This window comes from Oncorhynchus mykiss, chromosome 24 (genome assembly GCF_013265735.2).
Source record: "Oncorhynchus mykiss isolate Arlee chromosome 24, USDA_OmykA_1.1, whole genome shotgun sequence".
Lineage (NCBI taxonomy): Eukaryota > Metazoa > Chordata > Actinopteri > Salmoniformes > Salmonidae > Oncorhynchus > Oncorhynchus mykiss.
In genome coordinates, this window is record NC_048588.1 from 20,482,738 (window position 1) to 20,501,459 (window position 18,722).

General features: G+C 41.7%; 1 protein-coding gene across 2 annotated transcripts in view; it reads right to left on the reverse strand.

Annotated features, from left to right (window-relative positions):
• Positions 1-527: 527 nt before the first annotated feature.
• LOC110503970 (endothelial cell-selective adhesion molecule) overlaps positions 528-18,722 on the reverse strand; it is a 68,884-nt gene continuing 50,689 nt past the window's right edge. The window contains exons 1-7 of one of the 2 annotated variants that reach the window (XM_021582661.2): positions 13,996-18,400; positions 12,043-12,188; positions 8,934-9,135; positions 8,413-8,568; positions 2,272-2,394; positions 2,046-2,175; positions 528-1,877 (exon numbers count right to left, since the gene is read on the reverse strand). In XM_021582661.2, the coding sequence (XP_021438336.2) occupies positions 998-1,877; positions 2,046-2,175; positions 2,272-2,394; positions 8,413-8,568; positions 8,934-9,135; positions 12,043-12,188; positions 13,996-14,041 (1,683 nt within the window). In that variant the 5' untranslated portion in view covers positions 14,042-18,400 and the 3' untranslated portion in view covers positions 528-997. Of the gene's footprint in view, positions 1,878-2,045; positions 2,176-2,271; positions 2,395-8,412; positions 8,569-8,933; positions 9,136-12,042; positions 12,189-13,995; positions 18,401-18,722 lie in introns of those variants that run through there. The other variant, XM_021582660.2, reaches the window with a different exon arrangement.

An 18,722-nucleotide genomic window follows, 5' to 3' on the forward strand; every position in this document is an offset into this window, starting at 1 on the left:
ACAATGCCTTTTCCAGCATGAGGGAGCACCTTGCCATAAGGAAAAAGTGATAACTACGTGGCTCAGGGAACAAAACATCGATATTTTGGGTCCATGGCCAGTTTTTATTCAGATACAAAAACACAGTTTTTCAACCAAGTGTAAAAAATAAATGTCCTGATTGAAATTGAAATACAAAACCTTTTTCCAAAAACATGTATTTTATACTGTATTTAAATATGTTCACAAGGCTGGGTTTCTGTACAGCACTTTCAGATATGAGCTGATGTACGAAGGGCTATATAAATACATTTGATTAGAAACTCCCCAGACCTTAATCCCATTGAGAACTTGTGGTCAATCCTCAAGAGGCGTGTGGACAAACAAAAACCCACAAATTCTGACAAACTCCAAGCATTGATTATTGCAGAATAGGCTGCCATCAGTCAGGATGTGGCCCAGAAGTTAATTGACAGCATGCCAGGGTGGATTGCAGAGGTCTTAAAAAAGAAGGGTCAACACTGAAAATATTGACTCTTTGCATCAACTTCCTGTAATTGTCAATAAAAGCCTTTGACACTTATGAAATGCTTGTAATTATACTTCAGTATTCCATAGTAACATCCGACAAAAATATCTAAAGACACTGTAGCAGGAAATTCATGTGTCATTCTCAAAACTTTTGGCCATGACTAAGTCAAAAATATGGATTCACAAACAATGTTTTAGAGAATAGGCCTTGTTTTAACCTTAAAGACTCTGATAATGGTATTTGAAAACAGCTAAAACAAGTCTTTGAACTTGTGCAGACTTGAATACAGTCGATTCCACAAGTGTCATAATTTCTCATTTGTCTTCTTTAGCATGAGTTCTTCATTCTACTTTGAACAACTGCAATAAAAAGTGATTTTAATTTGTAGCAAATCCTTCTCTCCTCTATACAGTCTTACTTTGAGGAAGTCTTTATCCATTTGCTTCAGTTTGTGTTCAAAAGTAAAATGTGAGACATTCCAGTGGGCTATACCAGTGATCCAGCCTGGCTCTGAGCGGGCACAGCACCTATACGGGCCAGGGTGGTGGAGCTGATTGGCGAGGTGAGAGGGTGTGGCACCTGGGGCTGGGCGCCCTCAGTTTTGTCGGGGTCTGTGACCATGTGGCCAGGTGGGGAATGGGGTGGGGCACCGTTGGAACTGGAGGTTCTGCTGTGTCCATAGTGAGGAATGCTACTGATGCTGGGAGGTCGGCTGTGGTTGGAACTGGGAGGTCGACTGTGCCTGTGTAGAGCGCTACCGCCAATGTGGTTCGAGCTTGGTGGTCTGCTGTGCCCATGTGGAGAGGGGGCACCGATATTGTTAGAACTTGGGGGTTGACTGTTCCCATGTGGGGAGGGGGTACCAATGTTGTTAGAGCTAGGGGGTCTGCCGTGCCCATGTGGAGAGGTGACACCAACATGGTTAGGACTGGGGGGTTGACTGAACCCATGGGGAGGGGTGTCAACAATGATACTAGTGCTGAGGGGCCGGGTGTGGCCAGGGGGTAGAGTCCCACTGATGTGGTTAGAACTGGGGGGTCGACTGTGCCTGTGTGGAGAGGTGGCATCAATGTTGTTTGCAACACAGAGGGGTCTGGTGTGCCTGGGTGGAGGTGTGCCACTGATGTACCCTGGGAGGCCCTGCAAGGGGTTGGGCTCTCCAGGCTGAAGGCGGTAGGCATTGAACACAGAGCCTGTGTCAGAGGCCGGAGCAGTGGGGTAGGGGTAGCGGAAGTTGTTGGGCTGCTGGGGGTCTCGTAGATGCGGGGTCGTGGCTATGGAGGACAGCGTGCCATTTTTGGAGAGGAGGTCTGAGCCTGTGCCGCTCTTTGCCCAGGAAACACGCTTGGGTGCCTGGGCATCCTCCCTGTAATAGATAAGCAGCCAATGAGAAAACACAAACTAAGATCATATCACACACATCCTCCAATCACCAACCTGCAGAATTAGAACACTGTCCATGGTGGAGTACTAGTAGTTGTACATCCTGTGACGTTTAACAACTGTACCTGTTTTTCCAATGACAAAATCTCACTTGATATCATTGGCTAGCTCCTCCTCTTCATGGTCTCTCCTCCTCAGTATGAAGATGAGGAAGAGTACGATGGCTACCAGTGCCACGATGGACCCCAGAGTAGCAGCAACAATCGCTCCAGCATTAGAGGCTGTGGAAGAGGACACCAACAGAGAGGATTAGAACAGGAAACAAGAGCAGTCTGTATATACTAGTATGAGATTATGTGTTTACTTCCTATACATACAGGTGAAGACCTCCAGGTTGATAGAGCAAGTGTCAGAGCCGGCAGTGTTGCTAGCTCGGCACACATATTTCCCTGACATGCTCTTAGTGAGGTTACTCAGCCTGAGGGTGCCTTGCCTCTCATCTGAAAGAGAGAGACAGTGTTACACACTCTTGCCTCTACATCATGAACACATTCATGTACTGTACAGTGCACAGAACGTTATACACAATCTCCATCTACAGTAATACTGACAGTAACACAAGGGTAGCTACAGTATGTATACAAACATAATTAGACTACACACTCTACCAAGTACAATACTCTCTTGGTTCCGAAGCTATAAGTATTGAGGGGTATCCTGGTCCTAGGGAGTCAAATCCCACTGGGCACAGACGTGGAAACAACGTTGATTCAACCAGTGTTTTCCCAGTGGGATGAGCTGTTGGTTTTCTTTATACAAGTATGGATCCTCTTCGATGATATCACTCCTTTCTGTCCCGGGCATAAATTAGGTTATATGTAGAGACCTCACTAGCAAATGGTTAAACACCAGACAAGGAGTCTCCACAATGATGAATCAGAACCTGTGGCTTTTCACAGCTGGACTTCATCAGTTGGCATAATCTTAGTTGCTGTGGTCCACTTGTCATAGCTGGCGTGGGGATGTTCTATTGTAAGTATGTATAATAATAAACATGTGGGGCAGCTCTTATCAAGCAAATCCTCTCAAAATCCGATTGGAAACGTCACAAGAGAATATTTTCATCAGATGTGTTTTCAAATTAAATCACATTTTATTTGTCACATGCGTCATAAACAACAGGTGTAGACTAACAGTGAAATGCTTACTTACGGGCCCTTTCCAACAATGCAGAGAGAAAGATTGATTAATATAAAGATAACACAAGGAATAAATACATAATGAGTAACGATAACTTTATACAGTACCGAGTCGATGTGCAGGGGTACGAGGTCATTGAGGTAGATATGTACATATGGGTAGGGGCAAAGTGACTAGGCAACAGGATAGATAATAAGCAGTAGCAGCAGAATATGTGATGAGTCAAATTAAGTTAACTATTTAGCAGTCTTATGGCTAGAAGCTGTTCAGGGTCCTGTTGGTTCCAGACTTGGTGCATCGGTACCGCTTGCTGTGCGGTGGCAGAGAGAACAGTCTATGACTTGGATGGCTGGGGGTCTACCCATATATACCAATATAAAGGATCAAGGGGGAAAACAAATACATATTTCTTCATCATATATTCTGAGGCATTTCATAAATGGAGAATCAAAACAACCCAGTGACTCAACCAGCTCAACTCAAGTAGAGAAGCTAAAGTTCACAATATGATGTCAGTACCTTTACTAATAACCAGACTACAAAATCCTATAAATAAACTATGGCGAATAATGTCCTCTGTCCTAAATTTTCATTGTGACAAACAGCTGTTTGTCCCTGTCCCAAAGTCTAGGAATGAACTGCTGGCTGGAATTCTTGTTTGATAACCTCAGCATGCACCATCTGCTGTTCTCTCTGGGAGGGTGGGGGCAAATCATAAGGCACACAAAGCACACAGACTACACAACGCAACGGTGCTACTGCTAACTCATACTTTAAATTTCATAATAAACAAAACCTCTTGGAGAAGATATAATTTGCGGATGGACGTGCCTATAGGTGTGTACAATAGGCACCTGCCATTAGTAACCCAGAGGAGCCAGACAGAATTGCTACAGGTTAACAACAGATCAGCCCATTCTTAAATTTGGCAGATGTTCTAAATTGCACTGCAATCAAGATCCAAAGACATCACCAATCTCTATATACCAAGAAAGTATTGTACTGATTAAAATACACTGAAATCAAACCATGAAATAACTAACTACAGTACCATCTACAGTCACTTGCTACTATCACAAACATTTCTACTGGAAAGATCTAAGAACGCAAGAACACACAAACAAACTCACAATATTTGTGCCAACTGTTATTTGTGCACCTTCATGTTTCATACATATTCAGAATGTTAAGACACAATCTTAGTCTACGTACAAGACAAAAACAAAACACTTATTCTGGATTAAATTCAAACTCAATGACCTCAGCAAATGCAGCAGAGTGGACCTTGCAATCATAGTTGTGATTGAATCGTTGAATGTCTGTCATTTGATGAATGGACCAATGACAGCCATTGTGAGAAAGTCCATGCTTTCTCTTTCTCTATGGCCTTGATATGTAGCCTTTACATTCACTACTTGACTTCACAGTCATTTACCATTTATTTTATATTAGCATATTGATTACTGTGGACTTTCATACTTTTATATGGTGTTATCTGAGCATGTTATGAAGAGGTTAACCTACAGTATAGTGGTTGCTATGTTATGAAGTGGTTTCATCTTCAGGCCAGATGTCTAAGGGCCAAGGGCTCGTATCAGTTGGTCCATACCAAAGGAAACATCTTCTATCACGCAAGTCAAAGACATGTAATCTCAGATCGACTGAGTTTATAAAGGGCAATGCAGATGTATTCAAGGAAAAGTCATTGGCGAGGATTAATGAAGACATGCCTTTGGATGAATAACATATACAATTCTTCTAAAGGTTCAACTTTATATCCGTGTCTGTCCAATGGTGGGTCAGGGGAGTTTACCTGAGGATGGGGGGTTGGGGTGACACCAGCAAGATTATAGAGAGCAATAGCATCTTTTTGTAGGCACAAACTCCGCCATGGATCATTGGCCAATGCCTATGGAGGGATGAATGTTTTTTTGTGGGTTTTTGGATGAACGCCCCAAAATAAGGTCTATGGTAAACACAGGCTCAGGATATTTTATACAGTTTGTTCTATGAGAAACTTTGTCAGCTAATGCCACTATTGTGAATGTTGAAGCACATATTTAATCAAAAACAAGCACTTAATGCACATAAAGGCTTCATAATTAATAAAGGCCATGTTAACTGACTGATATCTCAGAACAAAAGGTATAATATCTCCTAAGCCTGTGTTAACCTCAGACCTTATTTTTGGCATTTATCCCCAAACCCCATTCCTTCCTCATTAATTCCCCTATAGGAATGGCTGAACAAACCAGAGGTGACTCATTTCTGTTTTTTAGGACAACAAGCCAGCGAGATCTAACATTATATAGGCTGTGGGGCTTTACAGGCTTCTGAGTCCTAGGTGGGTTGAGGATGTATGTGTGAAACCCTTACCCATGAACCCTAGAACAAGCAAGGTCGAGGGGCAGGCTCTCCATTCTGTGGTCATGCAGGAGAGAAAAGTGGCAGAGATAGTGACTGAGAGAAGAAGGGCTGGTGAAGAGAGTGATTAGGGAAGACAGACATCAACCCCTAACCCTTAGAAGGGAGCTAGCTGTAAGGTGTTGATAGCTGCAAAAGTTTGCAAGAAAAGAGTGATGAGACAAAGGCAGGAGAGAAGTAGAGATCGGGAACAATAGAAACACAGCATCTTAGAATGAAGCGAGAGAGACATGCTGATTATTTGAGGGTAGCTCGCTATATTGACAAATTAAAATAGCTCATGGGGTGTGTCAGAAAATATTGTTGCCATTTTCACTTCAGGATGAAATACCTGGAGGTGTCGTAAAAGTGCTGGCTTTTGGTGACTTAAGAAGTTGTATGTGTGGCAAGGGCTTGACCAATCAATAGCTAATATGTGGTGGCTTCAAGTCATGCATGGTTTTTGATGTTGTGTGTTGTCATGCACTCCAATTCAGCGGGAGGGCATGAATGTTCGTCTTAGTTTATTGTGATTTGTGGAGACCTAATAGGCCATAATAGCAATAACAAAAATGTATCTAGTTTTTTGCTAAATATGTTTTTAAAACTGTATGCAGTCTACATTGTAAGTAGGTAATTGGCTTCAATATGGAATTATCTTACACAGCACTTTCATAAGTAGAAAATACCTTACACGGGCTAAATTGTGTTGCATCATGTGCGAGCCATGTATGGACATGTCAAATGTTAAATAAGCAAGATTACAGTTTAAGTTAGATTGGTATAGCATTACAAAAGAGAATCATTTACATAAGCTTGGTTTTTAATATAATAAAATAAAAACTAAAGACTAATCTTATAATAACAACATCAATGTTTCTATAGTAGGTAGGATCAGGTCAAATGGTGTTGTAAATCACATCTCTTGTTCCATATGGGCAATTTAGGCTAAGCAATGTGCCACCACTGACAAAGTTACTACCATAAACAACTGAAACTTGCCAAATTTTTCAGTAGCAGAAAATAATTTGCCTACTGCTGCTGCTGGACCAAAACAATAAAAATTAACACTTGAGTTTGATAATACCAAGCCCTTACGCTCAGTCGAAAGTAGAATGCCGGTAGAACACAGGGGTGGAGGCTCAATGTCACAGAGAGCATGTGCCAGGTCAAAGAGAAAAATACAGAGGATCAGAGTGTTCTAGAGATTTTGCAGGTTTGTCGGTGTGTGTTTGTTGGTGCATTCAAACCCACAGTCCTGGACATTGAGTCAATAAGGCAGTGAAACAGATTAAGTGTATTATTTGTTGGGTAATCTATAGAAGAAGCGAGGGGATCAGAGATCAGAGGAGGAGCTATTCTAGTACTTGGTCAATCAGTGTAAGCCTCATTGTTGCTCAGAAACAGCTGGTGCTTTCACAATAATTGTTTCCACTGTATTTTCACAACTCTTCACAAAATAATACAATATAAAAGGCATATGTGCAGTAAAGTAAGAAAAATAAACCTTGATTTAATATTTTTCTCTCACTCTGCAAGTCTGACATGAGCATGCAGTGTGTACGTCGTGAATGTTTCCCATTCTTTAAAGAGGATTAAGTGGTGCATGTTGTGGCATTTCAAAGAAAAAACTCAGTCACCAGAGAGAAAAAAAAGAGAGAGAAATTAGGATCTGCAATCCCATCGCCAACACAGCACACATTTGTCCTCAACATTTAGCCCGACTCACAGAGTTAACAAGCGAACCCCTGGCAATACATTCCAGTGGAGAAGGTTAGGAGAGATTACACCATATGGGAGAATGCACCCTGAATGGGTTTTCGGAGCAGATATACCAGTAAAAACATGGGAGATGCTATGGCTGTGTTCACAGTCAGCCCAATTATATTTCTATTGGCAAAAATCTGATTGGTCAAAAGACCAATTAGTGGAAAAGAAATATCCGAATTATAGGCTCTCTCTGAAACTATATATTTGTAATTAATTTGGAATCATCTCCATCTTATGTCAATGGCTATTTAGAAGCTAGGTATTACTTAGAGTCTATCAATGTATCTATTTTAGCTCTCATTTGACAATCTTAGTGAGAGGCAGGGTTTCTTACTACAATAACCCATATAAAGCTGCTGTGAAGAGGACAATGACAGTTTGCATTGACAAAAATTATATTGCACCCATCCATAGTAGTGGCAGGTGTTTTCAGTGCTGGTTAGTAGTGGTTACTCTGCATCACATGGTTGGTGTGCTATACATCGGCGATGGATGGAGGTGAGCTATCCTTTGTAATCCTTATATCATACAGTACATTACATGCACTGAGTGTACAAAACATTAGGAACTCTTTCCATGACATATACTGACCAGGTGAATCCAGGTGAAAGCTATGATCCCTTATTGTTGTCACCTGAGACAATTGAGATGATTGAAACATGAATTGTGTATGTGTACCATTCAGAGGGTGAATGGGTAAGAAAAAATATTGAATTGCCTTTGAAAGAGTTATGGTAGTAGGTGCCAGACGCACTGGTTTGAGTGTGTCAAGAACTGCAACGCTGCTGGATTTTACATGCTCAACCGTTTCCCGTGTGTATCAAAAATGGTCCACCACCCAAAGGACATCCAGCCAACTTGACACAACTGTGGGAAGCATTGGAGTCAACATGGGCCAGCGTCCCTGTGGAATGCTTTCGACACCTTGTAGAGTCTATGCCCCGACGAATTGAGGCTATTCTGATGGCAAATAGGGGTGCAACTCAATATTAGGAAGGTGTTTAATGTTTTGTACTCTGTGTATATTCAATAAGGATTCAATCCATTCTGATGGGGACTACTCGTAATTATGATAAAACTTAACTGAGGCAGAGAGCTAATGTGATTGGCTAACATTATTGGTACAGATATAAAGGAGTACTCACTCTGCATGGGGGAAAAGAAGACCTCTGACATGGGTGCATTCTTGGTCCACTTGTACTGAGGGATGGGTTTGCCCGAGCTGGACTTACAGCTCAGTGTCACGTTGCCGTTCAGCACAGATGACCCAGTCATCAAGCACACTGGAGGCGAGGGAGGGACTGAGTGAGAGAGAACAGATAGTTAGAAACAACAGAAGAGCTATGAGAGAAACAAATTAAAGGATTTGGCCTACTACAATTGACCCCCAATTGACCTCCTGAAGCATCGTATTAATCCATTTCAATTGAACAGGGTACTGTATTTCCAAGAATGCTGGCCACACTGCGCAAGGTAATGGAAATGTGCCAACACACTCTCTCCATCTGTTGAAGCTGAAGGAAAATATTATAGACACAGCCCAGTGTATATGTACAAACTGCAGTACAGTTTACACTTTTGTGATTCCATCTCTGAGTGTTGGCCCAAAAAACAGTCAAGTATTTTTGGAAAGTGCCAGAAACAAGGCATCCGGTCCGGATGGTACCTTTGACATTAAGGCGCATTTCTCCAGAGAGTCCGGCGGCTCCAGGGATGATGACATTGCAGAGGTATCGTCCTGAGTCTGACTCCTGGGTGTTGTTGATGTAGATGGAGAGATTGGCCGAGGGCATGGACAGGCTGAACCCAACACGCTTCCTGAACTCAGGACTACCGATCCCTGGCTCACCGTTACTGTAGGAGATGACCTGCACATACAGACAGACAAGGGAAATACTTCACAATAGGGAACGCTACGGTAGATTGTGTTCCTTTTCGCAGTTCAGGAACCAAATGTACTGTCAGAAATGATAGGATTTTATCCGGATGAGCACTCCATTCCATAGAAGCCCTCTATTTGCGCCAGCATACTGTATATAAACCCGACATATTGTTAGCCTTTTTCAAGCCAGCATTTGTGTTGCTTGTCGAGGAGAGAGACTAGCATTTTTGCAACACTGCATGAAAGGATTTGTTGTAATGAAAACTAATGCAAGTAACTAGAGAAATACCGGTTCTCTAAATATACAATACTGATATTGAGCTGAAATACGATTTCCGGTGCCATCTATAGCCACACAATTTTACCGTATAACAGAAGTCAATGTCCTTCAGATAATCCTGATATGTATGTGCAGATGGGAGTTAGAATTTTTAGACTGATTTTCTGTTAGAGATAAGCTCACAGGCCATGGCCAGTGAAACTACTGAGATTATCGTAATCAGTGAAGAAGCCACGCACACACACATCCAGAGGTTTTCTAAACATACAGGAGATACATGCAACACAACCACACCGTTAGTGACATATGGTTACAAAGTTAGTAGAATCTTAATGAAAATGATTCACAGCTGTAATGGCTGCCAAAGGAGCTTACACCAAGCATTAACTTAGGGGGGTGGAGACTTATCCAATTATGATACTTCAGTTCTTTTTTTTTTCTTAATTTGGAAAATGTTCTATAACTTTCTTTCACTTTGAAAATAGAGTAGGTTGTCTGGATGTATAGGAAAGAAATCTAATTGAATCCCTTTTTAGATTTCATTTTAAGGCAGCAAAATGTGAAAAAAAGTTCAAGGCGGTGTAGAATTTCTATAGGCACTGTACATGCCATTAAGATTAAGGTTACTTTATTGTCCTCCAAAAGACAGACATACCGGTTTTTGAGAGGTGCAGGGGGCTGCCACACTGGGCACCTGTTGTTGTAGGGGGTTAAATGCTTTGCTCAGGGCACAACGGCAGGCAATGGCATCCAGGATTTGATATCAGCAACCCTGTAGTTGCCAGCTCACTTCCCACCAGCTTTTTCCAGTTGGACACAGGATTTGAACTTGCATCCCTCAGGTTGCTGGCTCACCCCTCTAACCACTAGGCTACCTGCCGCATGGCTGAAATGCCTGTGAGATGTGGCCAGATCTGGGATTACTAGAAGGAGATTGGATTACTGAGAATAAAACTGTAAAACTGTCTGAAACCTGAGCAGAGCCGCTCCCAGCCCTGAAATAATCAAACAGCTTCTTCAACATAAGTCTGTTCCTTCAGACCGCACACCAACTAATCACCAACTAGAGGGACATAACACTTCAGGGAAAAGTTAATGAGAAAAGATACAGCAACAGTGGTTTCTGTGGAAACTAGAGGTCGACTGATTATGATTTTTCAATGCCGATACCGATATATATACAGTTGAAGTCGGAAGTTTACATACACCTTAGTCAAATACATTTAAACTCAGTTTCACAATTCCTGACATTTAATCCTAGTAAAAATTCCCTGTTTTAAGTTAGTTAGGATCACCACTTTATTTTAAGACTCTGAAATGTCAGAATGTTAAATAAATAATGAAACATGTTCAATTTGGTTTAAAAAATGCAAAACAAGGTGTAGGAGAAGAAAGTAAAAGTGCAATATGTGCCATGTAAAAAAGCTAACATTTAAGTTCCTTGCTCAGAACATGAGAACATATGAAAGCTGGTGGTTCAATATTCCTAGTTCTTCAATATTCCCAGTTAAGACGTTTTAAGTTGTAGTTATTATAGGAATTATGACGCGTCAACTATTTGTATTTCATATACCTTTGACTATTGGATGTTCTTATAGGCACTTTAGTATTACCAACTTAATCTCAGGAGTTGATAGGCTTGAAGTCATAAACAGAGCTGTGCTTCAAGCATTACTAAGAGCTGCTGGCAAATGCAGTAAAGTGCTGTTTGAATGAATGCTTACAAGCCTGCTTCTGCCTACCACCACTCAGTCAGACTGCTCTATCAAATATCAAATCAGACTTAATTATAATAAACACAGAAATATGAGCCTTTGGTCATTAATATGGAAAAATCCCGAAACCATAATTTCGAAAACAAAACTTTGTTCTTTCAGTGAAATTTGGAACCGTTCTGTATTTTATCGAACGGGTGGCATCCCTAAGTCTAAATATTGCTGTTACATGGCACAACCTTCAATGTTAAGTCATAATTATGTAAAATTCTGGCATATTAATTACGGTCTTCACACAGTTCGCAACGAGCCATGCGGCCCAAACTGTTGCATATACCCTGACTCTGCTTGCACTGAACTCAAGAGAAGTGATACAATTTCCCTAGTTAATATTGCCTGCTAACATAAATTTCTTTTAACTAAATATGCAGGTAAAAAAAAAATACTTCTGTGTATTGATTTTAATAAAAGCATTGATGTTTATTGTTAGGTCATTTGTGCAACAATTCAGCTTTTTTCACGAATGCGCTTTTGTTAAATCACCACCCATTTGGGTAGGATGTGTAGGATGTGATTCAATGATAAATTAACAGGCAACGCATTGATTATATGCAAAGCAGGACAATTTCAACCATGTGTAGTTAACTAGTGATTATGTGAAGATTGATTGTTTTTTTATAAGTTTAATGCTAGCTAGCGACTTACCTTGGCTTCTTGCAGCAACAAGGTCCTTTTGATGCTGCACTCGTGTCAGCCTGCCACACAGTTTCCTCGTGGATTGCAATGTAATCAGCGTCCAAAAAGGCCAATTACCGATTGTTATGAAAACTTGAAAATCGGCCATGCTGATTCATCAGTCGACCTCTAGTGGAAAGGAGGAAGATCTCGGCTTACATACCTGCTTGGAGTCGTTGGCCATGAAGTTCCAGATGACACTGTTCCTGCCGATATCAGATGTGGGGCTGTACCAAGCCTGCAGGACCACCATCTGACCCTTCACCACCTCCATCTCTCTCCTGGGCATCTCCACCCGCTGGGAGTCACCTTGACACAGCAAACACAGAGACACAGTCACTAAAACTCACCTGACACAGCACCAATGCACAGCCGGTTCCAATACACTCCCTACCCCCTTCGTGCTAACCCTTCAGTGTTTGCAGATGTGAAGGCTCTGGATAGGTATAAGCAATTTAGTTGTGAAGCTTCCGCCATATTGCTTCCACAGATCTGCCAACATTGAAGGGTTACAGGAAGGGGTAGGGAGCGAATTGCAGTCAACAAAACTCTTCCAATCTAATCAGTTCAGTTTTATATATAGTATGATGTGAATTGCCACTAGGGCTGTGACGGTCATGGAATTTTGGATGATGGCTATTGGTCAGCCAAATAACTGTGGTCACCATACTAACAGTTTGAAAAAATAAAAACTTAAGACGCACATTTTGTTCTTTCCTATGCTTCTGACTGCAGGAGCTACTGCTGCAAGGAGGAGGGCGTTGCTTCGACAACTGATGACTTGTTTGCTTACAACACCGTGCTTGTTTTCAGCAAGGTGCAACAAACGTTTCATCACGTTGTAGAGTCCACGTTAAAACAGAGACAGACTCAACCACATGAATGCCTGGCCGTCTCGTCTTCAGTCAGCTGTTCATTCCACAATAAAAATACATTTTATTTTCATGATGGTCTTCATCCATAACCGTTGGTTACACGGTTATACGGTAATTATGCCAGCCCTACTTGTCACAGCGTGCTTCACATAATGGCCAAGCCTTGAAGCCCATTCAGGTCTTCCTTGACATCTGCATAGCCCTCTCTTGCAATCTGTTTGTATTCTATTCACCCATCATAATTCAACACCGATACTGGTAATCCCCCTAACACTACAAACACTGGCCAGATGTAAACCTGCAAAGCCCAGATGAGATCAATGGAAGGGGAAGACGGAGCACATTAGAAAAATGAGATCAAAAGCAGAATAATGACAGTGCCTTGATTAATATAGGATAAAGATCTGTCATCCCCCACAGCTGTTTGAGAGAGCTTTTACGTAACCTGGGCAACATTCAGCGGGACTCGGCTCCACAAAGTTTCTGACCGACCAAAATGGAGATAACAGATCTCACAAATCAATAATTTACCCACATTTGGGATGTTGTACTTGGTTACCAGAGTTCTGTTTGTTCCTACTGTATGTGGTCAGACAACCCTGAATTGTTTGCAGTAAACTTGAACTGTAACAGTTGTATTGATGATTTAGCCAACAACCTCAAACAAAATGACACTTTTCAGAAAAAATACATTCAAAAGCTTACCTTGAGCGTTTGAGCCATTTGGAATATCCATAAAAAACAGAAGGTAAAATCAAACATTTGAATGAATTGAACTTTCTAAAAAGACATTCACTAATGTTAAGCATTAGAAATGATTGGAATATCTGGATATGCATAAAATAATCTCAAGCATTTAGTTGATTGAACTGTCTGAGGACTTACGTGCTTACTAGTTCACATTTAATGATCAGGTCTAACCCATATCTCCTCCTACAAAATATCAAGACTATATGCCAAGAAATAACCCATATAACTACACTTAGGATAATCATAAAGACATAAGGCAGAGCAATAAAACCTAAAGTATCATCCAGCAGCCTACAACCAAAGCATCGAAAAGAGGTTGAGGAAGAAGAGGCAGAATATAAAATGAATGTGTAGAGGAGCATGAAAGTTGGAATGAGAGAGATCGGATGATGAGAATCCAATGAATGGATGAGAATGAAATGAGAGAGATAAGAGAAGGAGAAAAAGAGGAGAAATTGAACTAGAGTATGGTGGTGGGCAGGCTCACTCACAGGGTGCCGGCCAGTCCCCTGAGCTGGTCAGCTGAAGATGGATCATCTGATCCCAGCAATCGTAGTCCTCGCCCTCCGCCAGCTTGGAGCTAGGTCCCACGCACACACACAGAATAACCCCTCTCCACACACACACACAGACAACCCCCTCAGAGTGACGTGATGAGGGTCTCAAATCCCTAGTCCGCAAAAACACTAGCCCTATAAGAGGAGGGTCTTAACCCCCAGTCACAATAAACACAAACATAAAACACACACACATTCAGCAAGACGGTCAAGTCCGTACACACACATACATTTAGCTAGGCCAGGGGCTGCTCAACAGCTGCTGTGTGACAGCACACCGGTTACGTTCTTTCTGGAATGAAACTGTATTCAGCTGGGTGAATTAGAGAGAGAACGAGAGCGAGAGTGATTGAGTGGGAGTGAGAGCGAGAGAACGAGAGAGCGAGAGCAACTGGGCATCTGTCTGGCGTCAGGGCTGGCATGTTGTTCTTGGATTATAGTCGCAGTGACTCTATGCTTTCTTATTGCCCCTGGTATCATGTGACCCCATTGCTATGGTGTCCCTTGTTTAATTTCTGCCGTGAAGCTCCTATTGACTAATCCCTAAACAATCCCTGGCTCAATCCTTCAACCCTGACTCTTGCTTCACGTGACCCAAGTACAGCAGCTCGGCTGGACACAGAGGAGGTAGGCTAACACATGGTCACTTTGACAACTGTCTCTGTGCTGACTGTTGGTATGACTGGATTCTCATATTTGTAGCTCAATCACTTTTCTTTGCCTGCTTAGGTTTTCAAAACATATACTAACAGAAACGGATAGGCCTAAATAAAACTACTTGATTCATGTCCTGAACTTGAACTTGCATTGAACTTACAAGTTTATTCGAGATTGTTGTTCCACAGAAATTCCTAAGGCGAATGAGAACCAATGCGCCAATGGAAAATGCAACATCTACTCTTGTGCCAATGAAAGTCCAACTTGCCAAAACACTAATCACAGCTGATGCTGTCAGACTGACTGAAGTGGATTTAATAGCATCATCATTGTATTAGCCATTCTGTTATTCCACAACATAATAGACCCTGGATTGTTTTTTCTGATTTGGCTTGCACTTTGTCTCGCTAATCCTGTTAGGGATAGAAACTAATTTTTCTGCTTGAGATGGCAGATTTAAAGGTGAGGGGGTGGGCTATTCCATTAGTTGGAAGTCAATGTGGGCATCATCTTGTGTGTTTGAAAAGAGCAGTGCTACACTCTTAGAAAAAAAAGGGGCTATCTAGAACCTAAAATGGTTATTTGGCTGTCTCCATAGGAGAACTCTGAATAACCATTTTTGGTTCCATGTAGAACCCTTTTGTGTTATATGTAGAACCATTTCCACAGAGGACTCTACATGGAACCCCAAAACATTTCTAAGAGTATATAGATGCAGATGAGGAATATATAACTGCTCTTCCTACTATGGGAAAACGGATGTAGGATGTGACTGGATTAGGATGGATTGCGTCACTTTGAAAAAAGTCATTTAGAGTGATACATACCTACGGGAAAAATTCTATACAAGTATGTGCAGCTAAATCTAAGCCCTCCAGACTTTTGGGCATAACAATACAGTGTGTCCTAATGCGGAGGAGTATTGGACTGTGTTGTAGATTAGAATGATGATGAATGGGAATGGTTCTTTTAAATGATACACTGCGCCTTAATGCTCTATATTCCCGTGACTATTCTTACTGCTTTTTCTTGGGCTAGGTTTATCCTCCGAACTGTGCCATTCAATTGTTTATTAAATGAAGGAAAATCTTCCCTAATCCCTGTCTCCACTCTCCATCTGGGTTGTGTCTTGCTGCAGACAGATGAGACACACTGGAAAGTGTGGATATGGGTATCATTAATCTACATCCATCAACAGATAAACCCTTGAAAAGCTGCCACTGTAGAACACAATGTAGGCGGGGCATCACTGTCAATTGGATTGTTTAATAACTACCATGTTTTTACATGAATAATATGGGTGTTTAAAAATAATACAAAAAGATGCATCTCTGCCTTTGAAATACAACTAAACTCATTGTTCCCCAAAAATGTATGATAGACATTAGTATAGAGAGCCTTTTTGGAGAGTTCTAAAATCTATGGAAAAAATATCTCAGCAAAAACTGTCAGGATCCATCAGGATGGTCGAATGAGGCTACCAAGATGGTGCTCAAAATAGAGCCCACTGAGAATATGTCACTTACCATGAGCAGCCTAGAGGGGGCAGCAAATCTTTATGATAATCACCAACTAAGCAACAGACTAGAATCACATGGATGTAGTGGAGTCATTTAAAATCAAATGCCAATGTTTAGTAGCCTGATGACTCATACTGAATTTAAGTCCAATGCTCCACCTATCGCTAGACTGCAATGATAGAAGTCATTTTCTGCTGAAGTCAAAATGAGGGGGAGTTGTACAAAACAAGTCATCAGCGATTGGATCGTCTAATCAATTAGAGTACCAAAGCCAATGACTACTTCCAAAACGAAGCTCTACCTATGTGTGTTCAGGCTCTGGCCCAACCCATAGGTTTCAGGGATCAATCAAAACAGTTTGAATGTGTTGGCATTTGAGAAGTTTTCGGGGAGGAGATCAAATCCAGACTCATCGTGGAGAAGAAACGTTAGTGGGCGTGGCATTTGGCCGGAGCGACGTGGATGGGTAGCCAGGCAAAATGTTTAATGCCTCCATTTTTAGATGATCAATTACCCAATAATAATCCATGATAATAATTAAATGATATCAATGCAAGTATGTTCAAATATAGGCTTAACATCTGAAATCCAATGAAAAACAACAAATGGATATTCCCTATGTTTTAAACACCACCAGTACAACATAGGCTCCTTGAAAAATACAAACTGCTTATAAGACAATCAAATGATTCCAGTCCCCAGTTGAAACACACAACCATGCCCACCCTCCAGCCGCGGGCAGAAGATAAACCAACTCTCATTAAACAGAACCACTTATCTTTCACTATAATCTCTCGTTTCACCGTAGTCTTTATCTCCTGAGGGTCCTGTGTTCAAGCTGCAGCACAGCCCCCACTATCCCTCCTGTGCTGACTGAGTCAGCCTTCAAATGAACCACTAATCTGAAGCTGCTGGTGAAAGTTGCAGTAGCACGCTCCGGAGGGGCTGAAGGTCTTCACAGGAGAGAGGGAAGGATTCACAGGGCAATGACTAGGAAAGACTGTCTGACAGCACAGTGAGTGGCAGGGGGGGCTACAGTTTACAAATGGGCCGTGACCGATGTACATCTCAGACTGAGAGGCATTCAATGATGGGAAAATATGAGGCTTCGTTACAAAACGTGTCCTGACACAGTACCCAGTCCACAAAGCTAAGCCTGTGTTTGGCTATGTAAAAAGAGGATTAAGGTAAAGTGAGGATATATGAGGAGTGAGTTGGGTTCTGGATGGTGCAGAGGCAGTTAGTGATGTAGGACAATGAGATAGCCCTCTTTGTGGAAGACTTTGTGCATATACTGTTTGTGGCTGACCCCTGGGGCTTCAAACAGATGGTGCTTAAATAATAAATATTTGGAGGCGGCTCCTTTAAATTGGATTACATTAGCGTAATCTCTGAAGCTATTTTAAACCATTTTGAGTATGCCATCGCAACACAGGAGCTTTAATTCCTCTAAAGTTTTGACTGTGTTCAAATTGATTCTGTATGCAAACATGGGCTCTAACTCCCACCACATACATTACTGGTATGGTCTGTCTCTCTCTCTCACTCTCTCATCACATTATAAATTAATCAATGGAAAAAAACCTTAAGGAAGAGCACTTCAGAGAGAAAAACATATTTGACCAGCTTAGCTGATTTTAGATCACAATTTTTCATGTCTTTAACCGTGTACATTGGCGAGGTTGGATACAGGCATTGAGGTTGTACGAGAGGAAAAGGTAATGGAATACAGCATTACAGAGATTCACCAGGACCTGGCTTTTGGGTCTACCCTGAATCTTTTGAGCTGCTGCGATGGTGTGACAAATATTCAATGGTTTTTGTTTTCATTCTACAAATCTGGCTCTAACTTTTGAATGGTAGAAGCTAACAGATCTTCTCTACAGACACAGAACTGGTGTATTTCAGTCACTTAGCATATCATAGACTCCCATACATATACAGGTGTGAAAAACATAGAAAGCGACTTTTTTTGGAGTGGGTATCATATCAATTTGTTCATGAGAATGGGGCGAATAAGATAAGACTATTAAACCTTTGCCACCCCAAAGTGGACACATTATTCCGCTGGCCCATGTGGGGAGATGTATGATTGATGTCGAAATAGTCCTCTATGTCTTCAGAGACTCTACGAAGCTATGAAACCACATTGGGCTATTCTATATAGAGGGCCATCAATCAGAGCAGTCCTTTTAAACACTAAACTGGACTGAAAAACGAACACTCCAAATCGCCTCACTGCCTGTGGCACTAGGACAGTCCCCCCCCCCCCCCCCCCCCCCCCACACACACACACACACACACACAGGCAGGCCGATGGATTGGACTTGAATAATGCATTTTGGCTAATCCAAATAAGAGAGTGTTAGGCCCAGTCAACGTGAAGGAAAGGAGCTTCCCCTCGATCACTAATGACCATTACCTCCTGACCGTTACATCATCATTAACGACCAGATCATGACCACTACTATAGTTAATATTCAT